The 26,244-nt window shown below is 47.1% G+C and overlaps 1 protein-coding gene across 3 annotated transcripts; it reads left to right on the top strand.

The window, feature by feature from the left end:
* The first annotated feature begins 258 nt into the window (after positions 1-258).
* Positions 259-24,902, top strand: Cpne9 (copine family member 9). 3 transcript variants are annotated; one of them, XM_055628508.1, is made up of 21 exons: positions 259-452; positions 958-998; positions 1,105-1,151; positions 1,264-1,367; positions 1,842-1,878; positions 2,123-2,125; positions 2,311-2,387; positions 8,714-8,777; positions 8,899-9,002; positions 9,134-9,238; positions 10,618-10,659; positions 10,944-11,019; positions 11,103-11,156; positions 11,585-11,646; positions 12,310-12,356; positions 13,245-13,426; positions 13,779-13,906; positions 19,982-20,084; positions 21,100-21,157; positions 21,512-21,585; positions 24,525-24,902. In XM_055628508.1, the coding sequence occupies exons 1-21, from the start codon at positions 385-387 to the stop codon at positions 24,708-24,710; spliced, it is 1,662 nt and encodes a 553-aa protein (XP_055484483.1). In that variant the 5' UTR covers positions 259-384; the 3' UTR covers positions 24,711-24,902. The 3 variants fall into 3 exon arrangements, with proteins under 3 accessions (XP_055484483.1, XP_055484482.1, XP_055484484.1); XM_055628507.1 differs by lacking the exon at positions 2,123-2,125; XM_055628509.1 differs by lacking the exons at positions 259-452; positions 958-998; positions 1,105-1,151; ... (2 more) ...; positions 2,123-2,125; positions 2,311-2,387 and adding an exon at positions 2,194-2,257.
* Positions 24,903-26,244: the final 1,342 nt, after the last annotated feature.

Below are 26,244 nucleotides of genomic sequence, written 5' to 3'. Positions count from 1 at the left end.
AAGAGGGGAAGGAGATGTTGAGACAAGCTCAGAATCGGGCGACCAACTCCCACCTGTGTTTCAGAACCATGGACAGTGCTGAGTTTTTTCAGCGCTCTGGTGGTGTGTCTGGAGAACGTGTAGGTCAGTTAGGGTCTGGGTGAGGTTCCCGACCAGCTCCAGGCTGCTCCAATGGGGCGGGGGCCGCCTGCAGGGCCGGGCGGGGCTGTACTGCCATCTGGAGCCGGCTGCTGCCGGTGGCCACTGTCAGGGCGCGAGCAGCGGAGCGCACACAGAGCTGGAAAGAGCGCCGCTGCCTCTGCACATGGGCCGGCCTTGCCGCCGCCCCTAGCTCCAGCGGCTGGGGTCTCGCAGCCCCCAGCGGCTTTGACCATTGGACCAGCCATGTCTCTCGGCGGAGCCTCAGAGCGCAGCGTCCCGGCCACCAAGATTGAAATTACTGTGTCGTGCCGGTGAGCGGGCCGTGCTGGGGAGGGTTTAAGTACTGGCAATGCCCCAGCCCCGCGCAGCAGCGGGATCGGTAGGGGTAGGGGCTAGACCGCAGAGGATTTGCCCAGGAGCCGGGAACAGAGAACCAAGGCTAAAGGCGGGAGTCACTGGCAGGATGAAGGGGGGGTCTCCCTGGGCAGCCCCACCCTATAAAGGCAGGCTTGACGCCGGCTTAATAGATGGGCTGCGGGGCTCCCTAAAGATCTGAGCCACAAGGGGCCAAAGTTCTGGGGCGAGCCATCCTGGACCCTTGGAGACAGTGTGGGCACATATGGAACCAATTGGCAGAGATTTCTGCTGCTGTCCCGAATGTTGACAGCGTTTGGACCCCAGCACTCATTGGGGGTAGTATAGAGAGTATGATTTGAACCTCGGGTCTCTTCCAGATGGCCAGTTCAGGACCGTGTCAAGGTGGTGGGCTCCAGAGTGATCTAGCCCTCTCTTCATCTGTTTGTTGCTTTTCTCCAGGAATCTGCTAGACCTGGATACCTTCTCCAAGTCGGACCCCAGTAAGCGGCCCCAGGGCCTGGAGGAGGAACCCGGGATGTAGGGGCGGGGGGCGGTGAGGGGTGCGGGCCGACCTGACGAGCTCCCCTCCCCTGCCCCCACCTGCAGTGGTGGTGCTTCACACGCAGAGCCGAGCCAGCCAGGAGTGGCGGGAGGTGAGTTCCCAGCCCAGTTCAGGGCCGCTCCAGGGAACCTCCAGCCTGGCTGTACGTCCTGTGCTCATCCTCTTCCCCCATATCCCCTCCCCCCGCACCTTTCCCCACCCAGTTCGGACGAACAGAGGTGATTGACAACACACTGAATCCAGACTTCGTGCGCAAATTCGTCCTCGACTATTTCTTTGAGGAAAAGCAAAATCTCCGCTTCGATGTGTGAGGCTCCTCCTACAATCCTGTCTTGGCCCGCCCCACCCCACCCTCACTTGGATCAGCCCAGAATTCTGCCTCGTCCCGCCCCCTCCTCACCTTTCTACTTGGCTCCTCCCCTAGGTCCAGGTCACTCTTTAAAGGAATCACTGTGGTCCTTAACTCCGCCCCCACACCCAGTTTGGCCCCGCCTTAGGCAGGGTCCATCCAGTTCCCCCGCCAAGGCAGGCCCTGCCCACAAACTTAGCATTTAATTTAGCTCCACCTTAGCCTCAGGTCCCCTCCCGGGACTCCGTCCCCATCATACCCACCTTGGCTTAAACCTATCCAGGACCCACGCGACTCAGACACACAGACCCAAGTTGAATTGAGGTCCACTGCCCCTCCCCCTCCCTACAGTTTTAACCAAGACTGAATCTGACTTCTTCCAGACTTTTTTCCACCCAGCCCCGCCCCACATAGGTTCCACTCTCTTCCCAGGTACAACGTTGACTCCAAAGCCAACATCTCCAAACCGGTAAGCCAGTGGCCGCTGGCAGGTTGCCTGGGCACATAGAGAGGCTAACCTGTCAAAGGACTTTCCTGAACACCGCTCCCTGGCTCCTCTGCCAGCATGGGCCCACCAGCCCTTTACTTAGGTCCCTGCCCCTCTGGACTCCCACCAGCCTCTATCCCAGCTGACCCCTCCCACACACACACAGTCTGCTCTGGCCTCATTCACTGCCTTCCTTCCTTCCCTGCCTCCGTCCGGGGACCTGAAGAAGGTGAGGACGCTGTGGGCTGCACCAGGAAGAATTCGGTTGGGAGATCGTCAAGAAGCAGAGTCAGAGCTGTGATTCTGGCAACGGTCCTCTGTCATTTTGCACTTCGGAGTAATCTTGGTCAAGAGCAGCAAGGTGGGCTTGGGGCTCAATCCCCTACCCCTCGTTGACTCCCTATCTTGGCACAGGATTTCCTGGGACAAGCATTCCTGGCCCTAGGAGAAGTAATTGGAGGCCAGGGCAGCCGCGTGGAGCGACCTCTGACGTAAGCTGAATGGGAAAGGGTCCAGGGGAGGGAGGGTCTCTTCTCTGAGTTCCCTTTCCCAAGCCGGGCTGACGGGATGTCTGTAGAGGCTGCAGAGAATGCCCCAACAGTAGCTTCCCTACCTCACTTTACTCCTCTGGAAAGTCTAATCTCTGCTCAAATCATCCTCAGGCTGGACATGTTTCCTCCTCTTTTTCCAAGCCTGATTCAATCTTTAAAGCCTTCTCCCAAGCCCCACTCTGCTGGGAAGCTTTCTGGAATTAGATCAAATCCTCCGGTCTTGCCACACTATACCCACTTGCTAGATGGTGCGTGCATTCGCTGTATTCTGGCTCCTTGCCCTGGTTGAGGACCTCTAGATTCACCCGTTCCACCACTGTACTGGACCTCTATCACCCACTGTTTAATGGGCCAGAATTGCAAAAGTGAGCCAAGATAGTTGGAGGAAGGAGGTGGAAATCAGTGCAAACAGACAGTAGACATAGTAAATGACATATGGAGGAGGAATCAAAGAAGAGGGATGTGGAAAAGCAGGTAGGAGAGAGGTACCGTATTCAGTCCTTTGGGTTACTAGAAGGCTAGTAACCTGGGAGTGGCACCCAAAAGGAAAAACTGAGCCTTGGAGACATAGGGGCAACTGCCCTAATGAACCCATATCATATGGAATCGGCCAGTGGCATGGAGCCAGGAGAGGGTCTGGGCAGGAGGCCTAGTCAGGACCTTGTAGCTTTGACTCTGAGATGGAGTCTGTGTAAGGGTCTCAGCATGAGCGCCATGATCTGACTGATCTGCTGACCACTGGGGTTGAGAATAAACTCTGGCTCAAAACAACAAGAAGAATAAATCCTAGGTAGACAAAGGCAGAAGAAGACAGCCAGTTAGAAAACCGGCCATCAGACAGGAACTGAGGGGTAGGGAACTGGTAAGATTCTGGATGGACTCTGAAGGGGAAGCTAACAGATCCAAACCATTAAATACAGATGGGAAAGAAATGGGGCAACTGGAAAGGAGGCCAGGGCCTTCATCCTGAGCAGCAGGAAAGAGGAAATTGTGCCACCAACTGAAATCATTTGGGTTGTTGTTTAAATGAGCATACTGCTGGGCACAGTGGCCCTCCCTGCACCCCGGCACTCACAAAGCTAAGCTGGGCAGATTGCCTCAAGTTGGGGACCAGCCTAGGTAATATGGTGAGCTGCAAGCCAGCCTGAGTGGGGGCAGATGAGAGCCAGTTCGGAGGGGGAGATTCAGCATGGACTCTCCTGTGTTCTGTTAGATACCACGTATATACAACAGGGAGTAGACACACATACATGAGCAGGTCCTGAGACTGCACTTGTGTACAGTCTGTGTTCTGTGACAGGGTGATCCCGCGTAGGAGAGGCTATCCTAGGATGTTTGATGAGGCTAGGATTAAGCATGCAGAGCTACATCCAGCTTCTTAGCTGTTGCTGCCTTTTGTTCTTCACTGAGGACACACCGCTACAACTGCCACAGGCACCGTGTAAATCTTGCAACACTAAGGACACTTTAATATCAGTCACAGCATCAATGCCTTACTTTGTTTGGTGGCTTTTTTGTTTTGAAGACAGACTTTTTTGTTTTGAATTCAAGCTATCCTTGAATTCCATACGTAGCCAAGACTGGCCTTGAAATCCCAAAACTCCTTCCTCCACCCACCAAGTGCTGAGATTACAAGTATGTGCTACCATCCTGCCTGGCTCCATAATAGCAATTTCTGTATAAAATATGGAATATGGTTTTAATTCCCCCCCCCTCACATTGCAAGAAAAAAATCTTTTTCTTTTCTTTCTTTTTTTAAAGAAAAGTACTGAAGTCTAGCTCAGTGGTAGACTGTACCCTTAGTATACATGTGGCCCCAGGTTTGATCCCAACACCAAAAAAAGAAGGAAGGGAGAGGAAGCAGAGGAAGGGAACCAGTCATATCTCATGCTGCTACAGGTCATACAGAATGAAAATTAGAAATTATCTCTATGTCACTGGTGACTCTGACAAGAGGAAGTAGAGGCTGGAGAGGTTTAGGAGAGTGGGAAAGGGACATATGAGCCAGATAAATTTCAAAGAGTTTTTGCTGCAAAGGGAGAAAAGGAGATGTGCATGTAACAGACCTGGGGTCAAGAATAGGTTTACGATGCTGGAGAGATGGCTCAGTGGGTAAGAGCACAAGCTGCTCTTCCAGAGAAACCAGGTTCAATTCCCAGCACCCACATGGCAGCTCACAACTGTCTGTAACTCCTATTCCAAGGGATCTAACACCCTCACACAGACACTGGTGCAGGCAAAACACCAATGCATATAAAAATAAATAAGTTATTAAAAAATAGGTTTACAGGGCTGGTGACATGGCTCAGTAGATAAAAGCACCTTCCACCATGCCTGATGACCTACATGACAGAAGGAGAAAACCAAATCCACAAGTCATCCATACATACAGAAACAAATAAATGTAAAATGATGCTTACCTAATAATCCCAGCACTTGGGAGACTGAGGAGGGTTTTAGAATTCAAGGTCAGCCTAAGCTGCTCCTAAGAATCTTTGAAGAAAAGAGAATAGATTTATGATTTTTCAATTGTGTTTTTGGTTTTGGGGGGAATATTTTGTTTTGTTTGGGGGAGTTTGAGACAGGGTTTTTCTGTGTAGCCTTGTCTGTCCTGGATGCTTTGTAGACCAGGCTGGTCTGGAACTTACAGAGATCCACATGCCTCTGCCTCCCTGAGTGCTGGGATTATAGCATGTACCATCGTTCCCAGTTTCAACTGTATTCTTATTTCTTTTTATTTTTTTTTAAATTTATTTACTGATTATGTATACAGTGTTCTGTCTTCATGTACACCTGCACACCAGAAGAGGGCATCAGATCTCAATATAGATGGTTGTGAGCCACCATGTGGTTGCTGGGAATTGAACTCCAGGATGTCCTCTTAACCTGACTGAAATGCCAATGGAATAAATAGGAAGGGAAAACAGGCAAGTGTAGTAACCCATGCCTATAATCCTAACATTCAAGAACAAGAGCACTGCCATGAGTTTGAGGCCAGCCTGGGCTGCATAGTAAGTACCAGGAAATCCTTAGCTACAAAGAATCTCAAAGAAAAAGAAGGGGAGTATTGCTGGTGTGATGTCCTTGTACAGACAAGACAGAGAGCGGATAGTAGCTAGCAGAGGGGTAAAGAGACACATGACAGTTCATTTATAGCAGCTGTAGGAAGGCTTATCCATGTGGGTGAAGATGCTGGTGGCAGGGTAGCATGGCAGTGGGTGGACCATCTCTTCTGGTTGCTTCAGTTTTGTCAGCAAGTGGGAAACCAGGTCACTGGCTGAGTGAGGATGGGAGGAGGCTCTGGTGCTTTAAGGAGAGAAAAGTGAATCTTCTGTGTAGCAGAACTGGAGAGAAAGGCCTTGGGTACTTGGTAGTGTTGCTGGGCAGTGGTAAAGACCTGAGGTTTATGGCCGTGTGTTTGAAATGGAGACTGGTTAGTTGGGTCATGTGGCTGTGCTCTACTGTGTGAGTGCAGTAAGGGTTAGACAGAGTTTAAATGGAGCTGCAGGTCTGCAAATCAATATATTAAAGCACTAGTAGTGCTGGGAAAGGAGATTTCAGCTCTCCCTGGGTGAAAAAAGCACAGAGTTTGGAGAGAATGGAAGGCCATGGGATCAACAGCTAGCTGGTTCACTGTTCTGGGCAATGGCCCTACCCACAGGACATACCCTTCTGCTAAAGCTTGCAGGGACAGGACTTGAAGGAACTAAAAAAGCAGTTCTTTTTATTCTATGTTTTTTAACATTGTTGGTTTTTTGATATTTGTTTTTGTTTTTTTTGGGGGGGGTTGTTTGTTTTTGTTTTTGTTTTTTAAACAGGGTTTCTCTGTGTAGCCTTAGCTGTCCTGGACTCTTGTAGACATGCTGGCCTTGAACTCACAGAGATCCGCCTGCCTCTGCCTCCCAGCGTGCTGGGATTACAGGCATGTGCCACCTCACCTGACTTCCTTGTTGATTTTTTGAGACAAAGTTTCTTTGTGAGCTCTGGCTATCCTAGAACTCATTCTGTAACCTAGGCTGGCCTTGAACTCAGACAGCCTCCTTGCTCTGCCTTTGAATACTGAGATTAAAGGCATGTGCCACCAGCTAAAACAGTTCTTTTTATTTTTGATTTTTGTTTGTCCTGTAGCCCAGGCTGATCTTGAACCCTCGCCTTGATCTCTTGCCTCAGCTTTCCAAATGCTAAGATTGCAGACATGCATCACCACATCTCGATTTTTTATTAGTATTTTTATGAGACAAGACATATTTTTATATAGCTCTGGCTGGCCTGAAACTTGCTGTGTATACCAAGCTGTCCTCAAACCTAGATGTTCCTCTCGATGCCTCCTGAGTAGTGGTATTACAGATGTGCGCTACCATGCCCCGGTAAGCACTCTTACTTTATTTTTTGAGATGAACAAAGCTCATGATTTTCTTTTACTATCTTTATAACAAAATCACCTTAGAACTGGATCACTTAGCTCTTTCTCTTCTCATCGCCATCCAGTTCAAAATGCTTGTATCTCTTATTAGCCAGCATTCTTTTAGATCTGCAGTTGGGCTCAGCACACTCAAGTCTCAGCACAATCTTCTTTGTAGTTTTAGCCTTTTTTTCAGAAAATAGGCTTAGTCTGCCCACCATAGCCACATACAAAAAAAAAAAAAAGTCACATAGCAAGTTAGAGCCAGGACTTGAACCCAGGACTCTGCTTTTTTTTTTTTTTTTTTTTTTTTTTTTTTTTTTTTTTTTTTTTTTTGTAAGGGGGTAGGCACACGTGTGTCACAGCACACATCTAAAGATCATAGAATAACTTGTGGGAGTTGATTCCCTCCTTCTAGCAGGTATGTCCTGGGAATCTAACTCAGGTTGCCAGATGGGGCAGCAAGTACCTTCACCCCCTTATCCACTAACCCATATTGCCAGCTCCTGGACCAGCTACCCCCTGTACATTTTGGGTCCCTTTAGAAATCATGACTCACAGGCCTCTACCAACTAAATCCCTTAATGCTTAGGGATCCAAAGCAAATCAGGAATGGGGATCTCTGGCTACACCCTTTGAGTACAGGGAAATGTCCCTTCTGGGGCCAGGAGAGAATAAAGCTTGCTCTGTCTTTTCATTTTGTTTAAGTCCTTTGCTATTTGGGGAGTGGAGGTGGGGTTGTCACTGCTTGCATTTTGGTCTCTTTTTTTCTTTTTCATTTTTCTAGACAGGGTTTCTCTACATAGCCTTGGCTGTCCTGGAACTCACTCTATAGACCAGCTGGCCTCATACTCAAAGAAATATGCCTACCTGTGACTCCCAAGTATTGGGATTAAAGGTGTGCACTGCCACGACCTGGCTGCATTTTAGCCTTTTGATTTGAGGCATGGTCTTGCTATCTGTCCTAGGCTCACCTGGAACTCACTGGGTATCCCAGGCTGTCATCAGGCTTACATCAACCCTCCTGCATCAGCTTCACAAGTGCTGTAATTTCAGGCATGGGCCCCATGTCCAGCTGCATTTGTTTAGTTTGTTGAGACTGAGTTTTACTAGGCAGGCCAGGCCTCAACATTTCGATCCCCCTACTTTTGCTTCCTGAATGCTAGTTTTATACATTGTCAAGCACACTGTGTGTGTGTGTGTGTGTGTGTGTGTGTCTGTCTTGTCTGTCTGTCTCTCCCTCTCTCCCTTTCTCTCTCCTTCCCTCCCACCTTCAAAAGGCAAAGTAAGCTTTTGCCTCTTGGTCTAAACAGAATTTTCTCTCCTCATTCGGAACTGTCCATCACACTCATTTGTCTATAGCTTCCAACAAGCCATTCCCCTAGAAGCTCCCTGAGGGCAGAGTCTGGCAGATGTGCTGAGTGCCAGCTGGCCCCTTCCAATCTAGTACAGTGCAGGCAGCCAGGGTTGTTTGAAGAATGCACCCTTCACATGTACAAGGTTTACAGATCACTTGCCGATTAGATCTCTTCACAGCTGCTCACCCATTTCATAGACTGAAATAAGACCCCAGAGGAGGAGTAACTTGCCAGGGTCAAGCAGCTAGAAAACATGAGTCTACATGCCTTTGTCACACTGCTGTTATGGGATGCCCACTAGCACCTTCCTACCAGGCCTTTAGGCACCACTAAATCAAAGTAGGCCTTTCTTCACCAGGAGACACTCAGAATAGAAGTGGGGTATACTTAGGGGATTGTCGGCAAATGGCAAACTGAATCTCCTGGCCCATATGAGCCCAGATTGATCACGCCAACTCTGCTGTCCACCCTCCCTCCCCTGTCTAAGAGGCCTTTTCTGTTTCCAGGGGTGTGCCAGGCAAGAAGTGTGGAACCATACTGCTCACTGCTGAGGAGCTCAGCAACTGCCGGGTCAGTGAGAGCCACATGCCCTCATTTCCACAAGCTCCTTCATTTCCCAGCCTCCTTCACTGGACCCTCTGAAGGCTCCAGGCTAGTTGGTTCTCAACAGCTCCACTCTCTCCATCCCTAGGACATTGCCACCATGCAGCTGTGTGCAAACAAACTGGACAAAAAGGACTTCTTTGGGAAGTCAGACCCTTTCCTTGTGTTCTACAGGAGCAATGAAGATGGCACGTGAGTCACTCCCACACAGCGCTGAGGCCAGAAATGTGACCCATTCTTAATGAGTGGGGAATCTTGGGAATCTACAAGTAGTATCCTCAGCGCCACTCCAAGGCCATTTCCAGTTTTCTGCCTCCCTTTAGGTTCACCATCTGCCACAAGACAGAGGTTGTGAAAAACACACTGAACCCAGTATGGCAGCCCTTCAGCATCCCTGTGCGGGCACTGTGCAATGGAGACTATGACAGGTCTGGTCCAACATCAGTTGCTCTTTCAGAGGATCAGGACATGAGTGAGGCTCCCTCTGAAAAGAAAAGAGGTTCCTGAGCCTCAAGATGTTGAAATAGAATATGAAAGTGCAGGTGAATAAATGAGTGAGCAGGTACAAGGAAAGATGGTCAGAAGGGCAGATAAACTGTGAATGGTTGGATGTTTATGTGAATGGACGCATAAAGACGGTGACAGAGGAGGAGACAATGAAAGCATAGACGAGGAATAGAAAACTAGACTGGTAGGTACATCAGCAGACGAAGAGAAGATGGATAATTAACAAATGGAGACATGATAGATGATTATGTAAGAGCTGATGAATGACTTTAGAGAGGCAGATACATGAGTGAAAAATTAAGTAGAATACAAGAGGACAGGTAGAGTGACAGGTGGATTGATGGCCAGACAGATGAATCATAGTTGAGTGAATAGATGATTAGTGGAAGAACCAGTGGATTGATGTGCGTAAAGTAGATGGTTGACCCAAAAGAACTCCGGAGTGGGTGGTACAAGACAGGTAGGTGTGGAAGAACTGAAGGGCACCTGAGTGGATGGTTATGCAAATGAATGGACAGAAGTTAATATGGTTGGGCATTTGATTGAACAGATGGACAGACAGGTGGTGCTCATAGTATATACATGTGTTAGAGTTGGTGAGTGATGGGCTGTATAGTTTGGAGGGTGACTAAAGGGAAGGAGTAATAGGCAGCTGTACTGGCATACGTATAAGTAAATGGATGGCTACATAGATAGTTTGGTGGACTGAACTTAACAGATAGATCAGATCAGGGATAAAGTCTTTGGGTCTAGGTGTGATAGCACATGCTTGTAATCTCAGTGCTCAGGATCTTGAGTTTAAGTCCAGCCTGGGCTACATAGCAAAATGGTTGAAGAAAAGAAGAAAATTTCAAAGGAAGAAAAGGAAGGAAAAAGGAAGGGAGGGTAGGTTAAGGTCTTTGGAAACAGGATATCTGGGTTTAAATATCAGCTGTCACTTACTAGCTATGAAATCTTAGCCAGGTTGCTTAGATTTCAGGGGGGAGGGAAGAGGGGGTGTATATATCAACTTTCTTATCTAAAAATAGGAGCAATAATACTTACAGAGAATACATTAAATGAGACATTCTGACAGTGCTAAGAACACTGTCTGGAATAAAGTGGGATTCCAATGACAAATACATGCCTGCCTGTCGTGTGTACAGAGTTAAAGCTAAATGAAAGGGTGAAGGTTGAAAATAAGCAACTGACAGGACAGATGGATGGATGGGCTGACTACAGTATGGGCAAGTGGCTGGGGAGTCCCTAAGGTTTGACATGTACACACAGCCCATATTTGGACTTCTCATGTGCATTTCAGAACAGTGAAGATCGATGTATATGACTGGGACCGAGATGGAAGGTAGATGAGCCGATGTGCTTCTTTCTCCTGTGCTCACTGATGCAGTTCCTAGACCACTCACTGGGAACCTCAAAGCAGCTCTGGGGGCCAGAAGGGTGATGGTGGCCATGGGGCCGATCTGCTTAGATAGCTCTCTTCACCATCTTCCACCTTTTTCTTCCCCATCTAGCCCCAACCCTACTGCCCTGTAGCCCAAGTTAGGCCCTCAGGCAGTAAAAGCTCTAGGGTTTAGCTCTGGCCCTGTGCCAGCAGCTTTGGCTTACCCACCCATGGCCTCATTACAGCCATGACTTCATTGGTGAGTTCACGACCAGCTATCGGGAGCTGAGCAAGGCCCAGAATCAGTTCACAGTGTATGAGGTGAGGACACGCCCTGCCATTTTTCCAGGCTTTCTGTCCTGAGCAGCTGGGTGTAAGTGTCACTGTGACGGTCCTCCACTTAGGTACTTAACCCTCGGAAGAAATGCAAGAAGAAGAAATACACCAACTCGGGGACCGTGAGTATCCCTGGTCTCTGGCCTCCCAGATCCTTATGTCTGTATCCCATGACACACATGAAAATACTGGGGGTCAGAAACAGTGTTGGGGACAGGTCATTTGGGACAATAACATTGAGGATAAGGTGATGCTATTGAACTTTTTCTTTGTTTTTGTTTTTTCTCACCCAGGAAAATTTCCAACTATTACCCTTTTGCAGAATTAAAAAAAAAACAAAACCCTAATTTGTATTTCCAAATTAAAAATTCTTTTGGAAATTCCAAGATGCACCTGACAGCGTCTCCCTTTATTCTTTCAGAGACTGAGCAGGGTGGAAACCTGTGTGTCCCATAATACACTTCTCTCTAAACTCGAATAGGTTTCCCTCTCTTCTGCCACCTCAGCTGTGCTTACAAAAAGTGGCAGGGCTGCCTCTTGTGTCCTACAGGTCACGCTCCTTTCCTTCTCTGTGGACTCAGAATTCACTTTTGTGGATTACATCAAGGGAGGGTGAGTCATGGACCGAGCCAGCAATGAGTTTGCCTGCTTGTGAATGGTCAGGGCACAATGAAATCACAGAGATAAAATTGTCAGGCAGCGGCAAAGGATGTATCAAGTGTTCTGTGGAATGCAGAACGTCACCTCTTTGCTCTATCTGTGGGGCTGCCAGTGCCTTTGGAAGAAGCCCAATCAGTAGTTTCCAGCAGTGGCCTAGGAGCTAGGGGCGGAGTTCAATGCTCTCAACCCCTAGAGTGTCAATGCACCCACACAGGAGATGCCTCACAGGTAAACAACAGGGTAAGTCCAAGGTCAAGAGAGGGAATGCTGCCAAGCCAACGGTAGGGGACATTGTGCTTGCATCAGTGAAGGCAGATAGGCCCAGGCAATGAACTTAGCTCTCTGAATTTTCCTTGTCTCCTATGTAAAATGGGTATTTTAGTTACTATTACAGGACTACAGTGTTACATTAAACTCCATACGATACCCCAGTCATGAGAATAAGCATTTAACTCTGCTTCCACAGTGGACCACCGACAGCAGCAGGACTTGGTACTTGGTCCCGCCCAGACTGTCTGGGTCACAATCTGCATTTTAACATGAGTCCATATGTGGGAAATACTGCTGTCATAGGTATTGATCCCTCATTAATCAACCCATCTACTCCTCCACCAGGACACAGCTGAACTTCACAGTAGCTATTGACTTCACTGCTTCCAATGGTGAGACATGGGTGAGGGTATGGGAATGGGCAGAGCCTAAGGGATTCTTTGGAAATTGGTCTATATTCCTTCTTGGGATAAGACTTAACTACCCAAGAAGTCCACACTAATATAAAGCCAAGCCAGGATGACACTTGCACAAGAGTGATGGAGGAGAAGTACTGGGTGCAAAGGTGGACAGAGGGTGCAGGAATATGATGGGTACACAGGTCAAATAAAGTTGAAAGGCTAGATAGTTCAGCTGGCCAGTGAGAGAGAATGGGGTTATCAGGAGAGAATAAATGGATTGGTGGTTGGTATATACAAGGATAAATTAATAGTTAGTGAATGATTATCAATGGACAAATAGATCCTGGGGAGAAGGATTGGTGGGAGAGTGCACTAAGGGCCCTGTAGGTGTGTATGTGAGCTCACAGGCAGACAGCTGCTTTAAGCTGAGGAGGTAATGGGCACATTAACTTGCAACTAAGAGAATCAGGCAGGGGAATGGATCCAGATGGGAAAAAAATAGAATGGACAGGAATGGCTGAATAGACAGAATATTATAAAGATGGAATGGAAGAGAAATGACAGGTAAGTAAACAGGAAGCTGGCTGTGTGGGTAGATAGGTGGACCAGAGCATACAAAAGTAGATGATAGAAATGAACAGACAGATTGAAAACTGCCGTTCCCACCTGGCAGATAGGTTGGAGGAGGTGTGCGTAAAAATGGGTGGCCATGTAACACAAGGTGTAAGACATAATAGAGGAGCAAGGGAGAGTTTCAAGAAGGGTATATGAGCAGAGAGATGATGCGGTGACAGATTGAGCGGGGTCATGGCTCAAGGTGGGTACATGGGTCGGTAGGTGGATGCATGTAAAGATAAGCAGGTGGCCGTCTCTCTACAGGGAACCCCCTACAGCCTACCTCGCTGCACTACATGAGTCCCTACCAGCTCAGCGCCTACGCCATGGCCCTCAAGGCAGTGGGAGAGATCATCCAGGACTACGACAGCGACAAGCTGTTCCCAGCCTATGGCTTTGGGGCCAAGCTGCCCCCAGAGGGGCGGATCTCCCACCAGTTCCCCCTGGTACAGTATGGGCCAGGGCATACACTCAGTTCCCCTTGGTCGATGGATCACTTCTGTCAATAGTTTGAGAAGGGCAAGGACCAAGGAAGAGCTGTGAGGCAACGACAGGACAGGGAGGTGGGGCAGTTTGGAGGGGAGCATAAAGGAGGTGGCAATTTGAGATCAGAGCACTCCTGGGTGTCCTCAGTGGGGGCTTAACTTGACTGGACTCTTTTTTTTTTTCTTTTCTTTTCTCTTCTTTCCTTTTTTTTTTTTTTTTTTTTTTTTTTTTTTTTTTTTTTTTTTTTTTTTCATTTTTTTCTTTTTTTTTTTTTTTTTTTTTTTTTTTTTTTTTTTTTTTTTTTTTTTTCAGAACAATAATGATGAGGACCCCAACTGTGCAGGCATTGAGGGCGTGCTCGAGAGTTACTTCCAGAGTCTGCGCACAGTGCAGCTCTACGGGCCCACTTACTTTGCTCCTGTCATCAACCAGGTGGCCAGGTAAAAAGGGACTGGGTAGGAGTGGGGAGGGAGTAGATGATTGGACCCAGACATAGGAGGGCCAGTCTGAGTGAACTTGGGCTTTGGAGAGAAGGGGAAGTAAGTGTTCAGCGTTAGCCAGGATCAGGTACCAAGAAGGTATTCTGCCTGCCTATGCTTAGAGAGAGTGTCAAGAGACAACCTCAGCTGCTGCCTGGGAGCCACGTCCCATGCCACAAAGTGGCCTTGCTGGCCTTGACTTTGCCTAAGAGAGAGGAGTCTGTAGGACAATGGTAAAGGTACCAGCTTATGTACTAGGCATGTGGCTGGCACTAGCCAGGTGACCTTGAGCAATTGACTTTTAAATTGTTTGTGTGTTTGTTTGTTTATCTGAAAAGGGTCTCATATAGGCCAGGCTGGCCTAAAACTTGCTAAGTTAGCAGGGCTGCCCTTGAATTCCCTATCCTTCTGCCTCCAGCTCCTAAGTGCTAGGATTACGTGGGTATGACACCACAGTGCCAGCTAGCTTGTCTTCATCATTGCTCTGCTGCCAGGAAGAGACACCATGACCAAGGAAACTCTTATAAAAGAAATCATTTTATCCAGGCAGTGGTGGTTCTAGCACTCAGGTAGCAGCAGTAGGAAGATCTCCATGAGTTTGAGGCCAGCATGGTCTACAGAGCTAGTCCTAGGACAGCCAAGACTACATAAAGAAGGAGAAAGGAGGAGGAAAGTATGTAAGTAAGGATTGGCTTACAGTTTCAGACATTTTAGTCCATTACCCTCATGGTAGGGAGTGTGGCAGCACACAGGTGTGCAGAGTGCTGGAGAAGTAGCTGAGAACTCTACATCTTTTTTTTTTCAAAGATTTATTTATTATTTATACAACATTTTGCCTGCATACCAGATCTTACTATAGATGGTTATGAGCTACCTTGTGGTTGCTGGGAATTGAACTCAGGATGTTTGGAAGAACAGTGAGTGTTCTTAACCTCTGAGCCATTTCTCTAGCCCCTGAATTCTACATCTTGATAAACACACACACACACACACACACACACACACACACACACACACAGAGAGAGAGAGAGAGAGAGAGAGAGAGAGAGAGACTTCCTCCAACAAAGCCACACCTCCTAATCCTTCAAACCCTTCTTAAATAGAACCACTCCCTGATGACTGAGCATTTAACTCTATTTACCTATGGGGGCCTTTCTTATGGTTTTGGTTTTTGGATTTTTGTTTTTAAGACAGGCTCACTCTACATAGTCCTGGCTGTCCTGGAACTCACTATGTAGACCAGGCTGGCCTCAGACTCACAGAGCTCCACCTGCCTCTGCCTCCTCAGTGCTGGGATTAGAGGCGGGTGCCACCACAGCCCACTTTAGCTGGCCTCTTTAATGGAACCTGTAAAGTGGTTGAACTTTGGACAGCAGTAGAAGCTTCTCTTCCTTCCTTTTGTCTGTCTGGTTGTGAAACAAGAACTCACTATGTGGCCAAGACTGACCTCTAGCCCCCTATATGGCCAAACGATCCACCTGCTTCACCTTCCAAGTGCTGCCATGACAGCAACATGTAACACCATACCCAGTAATATTAGCCTACTTTCTGAGATATTGTGAGGTTAGTTAGAAAAAAAATTATTAGGTAATGGTGTAAGAGGGAACAACATAGTATCTGGCCCATAGAACAGACACAATTCGGGACAGGTCTAAAACTGCAATACTTTAGAATAAACATAAGCAATGAAAACCCAGATTATATCTTAAATAATAAGAAAGCAAAGGGTATTGAAATAAATAAAATAAAGCTACAGAATAAAAGCAAGCATACAACAACAAAGGAACGACATGAACACTGAAGCTTAAGGAAGAAAAGAGTGGGCTGGGGAGACGGCACAAGTGAAGTGCTCACCGCGCGAACATGAGGACCCAAGTTCACATCCCCAGTAGCCACATAAAAATCTGGACACAGCAGTGCACACTACACTACTGTGTCTGGGGAGGTGGAGGAAAGCATTTTCCTGAGGCTTGCTGGCCGGACAGTTTAGTCAAATCGGTCAGCTCCAGGCTCAGAGAAAGACCCTGTTTCAAAAAATAAAGTGGCTAATGATTGGGTGTGGCTCTTGATAGCAACTTCTGGCCTCTGAATGCACATATACAAATGCACGTGCACAGGCACAGACACCTCCCCCCACACAGACACACACAACACATCTATACACACACATACACACGTACACGGTGGGGGGAGGAAGGAAGTTTCTCTGACTGAATAAAGAAAAGTTAGGGCACACTTATGAGCTGAGGCAGTATGATCTCAAATCCAAGGCCCACCTGGGCTACATAGTGACATCCTGTCTCAAAAACGAAACAAATAAATCATTATATGCTGAATAAAAGAGACCTAGCCAGGGGCTGGAGAGATGGCTCAGTGGTTAAGAGTGCTGTCTGCTCTTCCAAATGGACCAGGGTTCAATTCCCAGCAATTCCAAGAGATCTGACACCTTCACACTAACTCACATAAAAATAAAAAATTAAGTAAATTAAAAAAATAAAAGAGACCTAGCCAAACCAGTGTCCCAGAAAACTTGGAAGTAGAAGTATGGGGGAAAGACAAATGAGGGTTGTGCATGTACTCAGCTGGTGGAGAGCTTGCCTAGCCAGGGTTCCATCCTCAGCACTCCATAAACCAGGTGTGCTGGGCGAATGTCTGTAACCCTAGCTCTTGGCAAGTATTGCCAGGAGGATTAGAAACTCGGGTTCATCTTGAGCACAGTGAGTTCAAGAACAACCTGGGCTACAGGAGACCCCAGCCAAAAAAAAAAAAAAAAAAAAAAAAAAAAAAAATCAGTAACAACAACAAAAATATGTTAAAGGTTTTCTGATAGACTTTCCATTCCCTATTGAAGATTGATTTACTTTCTAATACATAGTAAGGATAGTAGTTACTTTAACTGTAAAACTAAAATAATGTTAATGTAGAAAATGTTAAGGACAGGTATTGTAGCAAATATTAATAGTTACCTACAACAGAGAGGGAAATGAAAGTTTTAAATTAGAGCCAGACATCATGGTCCACATCTTTAATCCCAGCTCTTGGAAGGCAAAGCCAGGAAGATCACTGTGAATTTCAAGTCATCCTGGTCCACACAGTAAATTCCAGGCTAGCTAAGACTGCATAGTGAAACCTTCTCTCAAAACAAACAAAAAAGGAAAAAGAAAAGGTGGAGCATGTTGCAATCAGATCACATTTAATATTCCACAAACAATTTTTTGTCACTAATTTTGGATTCTAACCATTTTTGTTATTGTTTTTAAGCATGTTTTTAGACATCTTGGGCAACTACACTGATGAGTTTACTCATTTATTTAGTAAACCTTCAGTTAAGGGTAATTCTGTCAGAAGTGTAGATTCTGCTGTAGAGTAAATTAGTAGTACCTCAGCACTCTCTCTTTACCTGTGAGACAAGGTCTCATGGAGCCCAGGCTGGCCTTTAACTCATTGTAGCCAAGGATAAGGTAGACCTTCTGACCCTTCTGCCTCTGCTTCCCTACCTTCCCTGTGTTGGGATTACAGGTGTGCACCCCATACTTAATGTTTGTGGTGCTGGGGATCAAGCCCCAGCCTACATGTGTTAGGCAAGTTACCGACGGAGCTATTAGCCCCAGTGCATTAGTCCTGCACTGCCTTACACTGGCTTTGCGGCTCTGCTCAGTTCTCTTAAACACTGTAAAATGAGAATGCTGAGAATATTTACATTGCAGGGTTGTTATGAGGACTCGTTAGCGTATGTCAAGCACTCACTCATAAGAGTGCTCGTCCCTGGTAAGTGATGCAACAGTAGTTATTACTGTTCCTATTATTATCATTATCACTATTCAAAGGGCAGCTGCTGTGTGCTCAGTTCTCTCCTGGGGCACTGGGGACTCACAGATGAATCGGATTTAGTCCTTGCCCTCGGGAGCTCCCGCCTTGGTGCGGGAGACAGAAATATAAATAAATCATCACTTCTGTAGGCCAAAGCTCCCTAGAAATTTCCAGCAAGTTGCCTGGTGGCAAAAGTAAGACACTGTATTCCCTGGGTGGGGGTGGAGGGAAATGGAGGACACAGCAGAAAGCAGTCAGCCTGAGAGGGACTTTGAAGTCTAATGTTTCATCTTACAAACTCATGCAAACTTTCTATTCTCCCATTGTGTCTGTCTTTGCTCTGACTATGTTTAAAAGGAGCTTTGTGTGTACTTCATCCGCTGGCTTCATCCACACACAGGAAAATTCATTCTTGGATCCCCTTGTGGTACCATCTGGGTATGAGGAGAAGCAGAACACCCGCCTCAGTGGGTGGGGCTGCATCCTCAAGGAGAGGGGTACAGGCTACAGTAGAGGGACTGCTTAGCTGGATCTGTAAAGTGAGTTGGCTTTCATCCTAGCATCAGGGAGAGGCTAGGAGGCCTGGCAGTGGCGACAGCACAGAAAAGCACAAAGGGTACTGAGCGACAAGTTTGGGAGATGGTGGGTGGCTAGATAAAAGAGGAACAGGTGCGGCACATGGAGGAATGTATGGGAGCAGGCCAGGGTGGACACTGATGGGCCCGTTTGTTTGCCCCTGAGGAGGGCTACTTAGTATTTCCTAACTTCAGTTGCCTCATTTTAAAAGTAGGATAAGCTGGGCTGTGTGGTGTACACCTGTAATCCCAGCAATCAGAGGCCAAGGCTGTAGGATGGCCAAGAAAGAGTTTAAAAACCAGCCTGGCCTCTTCAGTAGCTCTAGGCCAGCCCAGGCTACTGTTTTGCATAGTCCAGAGGATGATCTAAAGAAGCCAGGCTTTTGATTTGAAATGAGAGTTTATTAAATATATAGCAAGGTGGGTGGGTGTGATGGTCTGAACCTTTAGAGGCAGGATTTCTGTGAGTTCAAGGCTAGCCTGGTCTGTCAAACAAGTTTCAGGCCAGCTGAGCTTACTTGGGAGAGCCTGTCTCAAACAATCCCTAAAACTGGGGGTGGGGGGGAGATACAGCAAACAAAATCCTGCCTGCTACGTGCTCACCACCTCGCTCTGTACCCGCACAGAGCGGCAACGGTGACTATCTGTGAACTGAGCACGTGACAAACGATAGCACTAGGCCAGGCCTCTGAGGAGGGTGGGCCAGAACCCCGACACAGGGGCTTCCTCACCCACAGCCACCCTGGACCTCAGCACACCATGCAGAGGCAGCTACACTGTCACCACGCCTCTCTCAGTCTCCTAAGACCAAGTTTAGCCAGCAGGCTGTCTAACAAAATGTCCTGGGATGACAGAGGTGCCCAGCATCTGTGCTCTCCGGTATGTACTCACTGGCCACATAGGAGGATGGAACCCTAAAGGCAACCAGAGTTAGTAATGGAATTTTCCTTCAGTTTAACTTAGTTGATTTAGAGCGGCATATTCGTTCACACGTGGCTAGGGACAATGTATTGGACAGCACAGATCAATGATTTTCAGTCTACTCAGGATGGGAGACTAGTAGAGGAAGGGTTAGACTGAGGGTTGTCCGAAGTCCTTTTCTGAGGAAAAAACAAGCAAACAAATCAACAAAAAACCCTGCTGGAATCAAAGATTGATGATGAAAGGAAAGGGGGCTCTGCAGACTGACTTGCTGGATCATTGCTGTGATCCAGCACCTGGGAGGTAGAAGCAGGCAGGAAGATTCATCAGTGTCTGCTTCAGCTACAAGAGCGAGACCCTACTTTACTTTTAATCCCAGCACTCGGGAGGCAGAGGCAGGTAGATCGCCATGAGTTGATGCAAGCCTGGTCTACCAAGCAAGTCTAGGACAGCCAAGGCTACACAAAGAAACCCTGTCTCAAAATAAAAAATGTATGTATGTATGTATGTATGTATGTATGTATGTATGCATGCATGTATATGGAGAGAGAGAGAGAGAGAATGGAGAGATGGCATGTAAGGGCAGCAGTCAGGTTTGCCAGAGTATGGGATCCTGAAGCCCCGGGTCTTGCCTACTGTTCACAGGGTGGCTGTAGGAGCAGGGTCTGAAACTGACCATGGACTCTCTGGTTGGCCACTGCATATAGACAGACCTTGGTCTTTCATGCAGGGCTGCAGCCAAGATCTCGGATGGTTCCCAATACTACGTTCTGCTTATTATCACTGATGGCGTCATTTCAGACATGACACAGACCAAAGAGGCCATCGTCAGCGTAAGTCTGAGGAGGAGGGCTTCTCCGGGTGGGGTGACTGTCTATGCAGTGAAAGGGCTGAGATGGTTATTCCATGTTTTCCTAACAATTTCACCTGCTTGTTTCAGAGATGCCTATTGGCTGGGGCACAAACAACACTGGCTTTTGATTCTCTAGGTCCCAGCATGATGCCAAATGAACCCACAGTGGAAACCTGAGTTTAGGAAATGCTGATCTTTATAATCAGCAGGAAGCATGCCTGCCCTTTGGCCCAGGAGAAGGAGGGGACTTTTTTGTTTGTTTGTTTACTTGCTTTTAGTTTTATTATTGTTTTGTCTTGTAATAGTGTTATACTACATAGCCCTGGATCCCTATATGGCCCAGATTGGCCTGAATAGTGGCAAGCCTCCTGCCTCAGCTTCCTAAGTGCTGGGTCTACGGGTGTGAGCCACTAGGCCTGGCTATTTTTGTTTGTTGGCCTGGAACTAGCTAACTGTGGACCAGGCTGCTCTTACGCTCACTTTGATTTTCCTACCTGTGCCTCCCTGATGCCTGGGAGAAGCATGATATACCATGGCTAGTAATGGCGATTGCAGTCATTCAGGTTTCTTTCGGTTTGGTTGGTTGTTTGTCTGTTGGGTTTTTTTAGAGGGAGGTCTTACACTGTGGCTCAGACTGGACTAGAACTCATTATTTAACCACTGTTGGTCAGGAACTTGTGATGATCCCCGCTACCTCAGCCTCCTGAGTACTGGGGTCACAGATGTATGATGCCATGTCTGGCAGGAAAACCATTTTTTTAAATGATATTAGAAATATTCAAGGTCAGCCTGGGCTACAGAGACCTCTGTCTCAAACAAACGAGATAATGAATATAAATCACCTGGCTGTGTGCTCCACCAGACGGCACCTGTTGTGCATTCGGAGATAGTCTGGAACAGGAAGCAGCAGCGTCCCTGCTCACCGGAGCACGGGAAACACACCCCAGCCACTGTCCTGTTACAGCTGCTTACTCCAGCCATTCCTCTCCCCACAGGCCTCTTCACTGCCCATGTCTATCATTATTGTCGGTGTTGGACCTGCCATGTTTGAGGGTGAGTAGGATAGTGTGTGTCCATGAGTGGGACTGGGAACTGGAGAGAACAGGAAGGATCTAGGCCCTCAGGCTGTCCTCATAGACAGAACAGTCTGACACCAAGGTGAAGTGAAACATCTTCCTCCTCGATAACCATGGCTGATGATGTCAACACTTTCCCCTCCTTTCTGGAAGAATGGAACATGCAGGAAGAAGAAAGGAATAGTAACGATAACAATAACAATTTCACACCACTGTGGGATGCAAGTGTTGTCAGGTCCTTGAGGATTCCGAAGGGCTCTAACAGGGAAGGGGTAGAATGAGTTGGAGTTGGAGAGACCCATCCAATGATGCCTGCTTGTCTGTTCTACAGCGATGGAAGAACTGGATGGTGATGATGTACGTGTGTCCTCCAGGGGGCGCTATGCAGAGCGGGACATCGTTCAGGTAGCCCTGGGAGAAGGGAAAGCCAAGAGAAACAAGGGAAAGGAGTGGCTTCCTAGCAGCCACCTCCTTACTCCTTCTTAGTCACTACCTTTCTCCTTTCAAACCTTCCTCGTTCATAGAACAAGTTTTTTCTTTCTTTCTTTCTTTCTTTCTTTCTTTCTTTCTTTCTTTCTCTCCTTCTCTCTCTCTCTCTTCCTTCCTTCCTTTCTTTCCTTGTGAGACAAGATATTGTTAGGTAGCACAGACTGCCCCAGAACTCCTGATCCTCCTTCCTCAGCCTCCAGAGTACTGGATTTACGGAACTGCATCACCACACCCGGCTTCAGTTTTGTTCTGTTTTTTTTTCGAGACAGAGTTTCTCTGTACAGCCTTGGCTGTCCTGGGCTCACTTTGTAGACCAGACTGGCCTCTAACTCACAGAGATCCACCTGCCTCTGCCTCCCTGAGTGCTGGGATTACAGGCGAGCGCCGCCATTCTCCTGGCTCTGACAGTTCTTTTGGAGGATAAGTAGGTTGCAGCTATATCCTGAAGGCTGAAAGGCGTAGGAGGGCCAAGTCTCTTCCCTCTAGTGGAGATGACTAGTATTACACAGATAGCCAAACAAGCAAATGCTGCTGTTCACAGTAGTGAGGAAGGCTTCTGTCAAGCTGTGGTGTTGACACTGAGTTGAAACCTGAAAGAGGTATCAGCTTCACAGGCAGAGAAGGAGCATATAAGACCTGCTAGAGGCTGATTTTCTGCCATGGTGAATATCTGAGGTTTATTCTTTTGTTGTTGTTGTTGTTGTTTGGTTGGTTTGGTTTGGTTTGGTTTTTTGAGACAGGGATTCTTTGTGTAGCGTTGGCTGTCCTGGACTTACTTTGTAAATCAGGCTAGCCTCGAACTCACTGAGATCTGCCTGCCTCTCTGTCCCCAAGTGCTGGTACTACAGGTGTGCACGGTTTGTGCTTAATAATGTATCTATCTATGTATTTACTATTTTGTTTTGTTTAGACAGAACCTCACTAGTTAGGGAATTTCCTATGTAGCCTTGGCTTGCCTAGAATTCATGGCAATCCTACTGCTTCAGCCTCCCGAGTGCTAGGGGTGTGTGCCGCCATGTCTAGCTCACACTAAATTGTAAAAGGACCTCTCTGGCTGCTGCACTGTGGGTGTGCTGTGGCAGGGCCGGGGAGAAGCCAGGTATTCATTTGTAAGCAGCAAGGATGACTGTGAAGATAGAACGGTGGTCATAGTCAGAAGTAGTCAATTCAAAAGATGTTTAAAGGCTGGAAGACAGTTCACTTGGGAGAGTACTTGTCTAGTGTGCATGATGGCCTGGGCTTGATTTCTAGCACTGTGTAAACCAAGTATGTGCCCAGCACTCAGGAGGTGGAGGCAGAAGGATGAGAAGTTCAAGGTCAGGCCTGAGAGATGGAGGGTTAAATGTATTTGCTGAACAAGGGTGATGGTATGAGTTAGAGTCCTAGGATTCCGTGGCAGGAGAGAACCTACTCTAAAAGCTTTCCTCTGCACACCACGGCACTCTCATGCCTTCATCACCCATGCACATCAGGCACATACAAAAAACAACATTAATAAATACTTTTTCAAAGTTCAAGGCCATTTTGCTACAAAGTGAGTTCAAGGCCAGTGTGGGGCCTATATAAGACCTTGTTAGAAAAAAAAAAAAGAAAAATGTTTAAGAGCTGTGCATGGGTGTGTGTGGGTGTGTGTGTGTGTGAGAGAGAGAGAGAGAGAGAGAGAGAGTCCCACACCAGCCTAGGCTATGCAATGAGATTACCTCAAAAGAATAACACAAAAAAATGAGACACTTAAGAACATGTTACAAGACCTGATGACTTGTTAATACAGTGATAAGGAATCAAATGGCAACTTCAAAGATGAGTCTCTGTTTTCTAGCGATAAATGTTCCATTGAGTGAGGAGGGGGACACTAGAGGAGGGAGATAGGGCAGGAAGGTCTGGTATCCAATTGGTAACACTGAGCTTGGGGAATCTGTGACAACTGAGTGAAGAAGTAGGTTAGCAACGGAATATAAGGTCCTGGGCCAGGTTAGGCACAGTGGCTACAGTCCCAGCTGGTTAGGACTGTGAAAGCGCAGGGTCACAGCAGAGTGAGACCCTCTCTTGAAACAAAACAGTAAAATGAAAATCCAAGGAGAGAAGTAAACATGAGGCTCTAGAGGGTACTTTTCTTCCTCCTTTTCACTTCTCCCTCCTTTACCTTCTTTCCCTGGCAAACTGATCCTCCCTTTCAAGCCCAACTTCTTCCTCTCTCTCCAAAGTCACCATTCTCTCTTTCCTAGAACTCAAGAGTCAAAGGCAGGTGGATCCCTCTGAAGGCCAGCCTGGTCTACATAAGGAATTCCATAATGGCCAGGGATCGGGGGGAGCAGTTTAGAGCACAGGAAAACTCAGAGGACTAGGTTGAGATAGAGCGCAGCTTCCAGAAAAGTAGGAGAAAAGAAGAGTGTGGTGTCAGGAATGGGATTTGGGCTGGGGATTTGGTTCAGTGGTAGAGAGCTCGCCTTCCCTATATATAAGTTCATGGGTCCAGTCTCCAGCACCCCACAGAAAGAAGTGAGATGTATCCGGAAGGATGACACTCAGGGCAATGAAGCGAAAGAGATTCTCAGGGAGACAAAGACTGACTAGTACTGCCCACTGCACTGATTTAGCCTTAGCGGGCAATTGATGACATGAGTAAGAGTAATTTCAGTGACTGTGTGAAAACAAATTAGAATGAGTTGAGGATAAATAAAAATTGGGTGCAGAGGTAGGGAGTGGGTGGAAAAAAAACAAAAGTAAAAAAATAGTTCAATATGAAGGGAGATGGATAGTGATACTTGGAAAGAAATGTTAGAGATCAAAGATGAAACCTGAGTATTACTCACTCCCTTGGCCACAGCCTACACCTCCTTTTCTGTCTGTCTTAGTTTGTCCCATTCCGAGATTACGTTGACCGATCGGGGAACCAGGTGCTGAGCATGGCACGACTGGCCAAGGATGTACTAGCTGAGATCCCTGAACAACTATTGTCCTACATGCGCACCAGGGACATCCAGCCTCGACCTCCACCCCCGGCCAACTCCAGCCCAACCTCAGTCCCAGAACAGCCCTGAGGACTCCACATATCCAATGCTTAGCAGTCCGCTTACCTGCCTGCCCACTGCTGGAAGCTAAAGGCACCTGGAGCTCACCAGTAGGACCAGCTAGGTTGATCAGTGCTGGCTGACAAGCTTTCTGCCCCTGACTACAGAAAGGCCTGGCATGATCACCACCTACCTGCCTCATGTCAATAATAAAGCTGATCTTACTCCATCTCTGTCTCATGGGTGTGGGAGAGGGAGAGTAGGGGACCCAGAGCATGGGGCCACACCAAGAGGGAGGGAGCAAGGATAGTTTCAGCTAGGTTAACATCACCCTAATATACTTATCCAGTCACTTCTATATAAAATTTCAAATATTTTAAGAAAACTTGTGCATGCTTGTACAGCCCCCACCCCCCAGGACAGACCCTAGCTTTCATCAGATTTTCTAAGATGTTCTTTATCCCAAAAGAGTTGGCTTTAGGACAACTGTTCACTCCAGGTACAAACCTGTAAACACAAGTTCGAAGCCAGTGTAGGCAATTTATCCAGACCTTGTCTTTTATTTTATTTTATGTTTTAAGAAAGAAAAAGCTGTCGGGGTGATTATAGTTCAGTGATAGATCCTTGACTTTGTATGTCCAAGACTTCAGTTCAATCTCCAGTAATAAAAAAAAAATTCCTGTGTAACTTCTGGTTCATTAATTTTGTTGTTTTGTTTAGAGGTCTTGCTGTGTAGCTCAGCCTGACCTGGAACTCATAGGCAGTCCAGGCAATCCTACCGCAGTCCTCCTGAAAACAGATTACTGGCTTATTCTAAATTTTCTGGGTGAGGAGAGCTAGTATTTTCTTTGTGCATACGAGTTTTACGCATCAGACACTGTATTAGGCGATTTACAGACCTCATCTCTTTTAATCCATACTATAACCTGAGGCACAGGTACTATGTATTATCTCCATTTAATAATGAGGAACCAAGACTCAGTTACAATAAGCCATTTCTTTAAGAGAAATCGCCGGTTTTACTCCACACCCCACGACTTAACCAGGAAACCAACTCCTGGCTTGCCGATTTTATTGCCATTTCTCTGGGGGGAGGGGGAACATAGGAAGACGTGCACTTTAGGGTGCAGAATACCAAGTCTGTGAGAAATTTAAACATGTTTTCAGGGACTCTAGCAACTTGGAGATTTTTTCATACTCTTCAATGACAAAACTGCAAGGATCACTTAACAATGATGACCTTTGACATCCAAGTTCTCTGAAACCCCCATGAAAAGAAAAAAATTTTCGAGCTCCGGGTTTACAAATAAGGAACCGGAAGAATTCAGTAACTTTCCCACGTTCACATTAGAAGCGTCAGTCATAGTCAATGGGCTGTGTGTTTTGACACTGTCTTCCAATCAGCAACCCGTAACCGTGTAGCCCAGCGCTGCCAATCTGAGTCCCACGGCTTTACTGTAACGCTCGGGAACCTCCCCAAACTCAGTTCCCTGATTGGGATCACGCCTTCTCGACGTGCTTCGTCGGCAGCCCCGCCCCCTGCTCTCCTAAGTTCCGCCTTTTC

This window comes from Psammomys obesus, unplaced genomic scaffold, assembly GCF_907164565.1.
Source record: "Psammomys obesus unplaced genomic scaffold, mPsaObe1.curated_primary_1811, whole genome shotgun sequence".
NCBI classification, from domain to species: Eukaryota; Metazoa; Chordata; class Mammalia; order Rodentia; family Muridae; genus Psammomys; species Psammomys obesus.
This window is presented reverse-complemented; position numbering and strand designations above follow the sequence as displayed.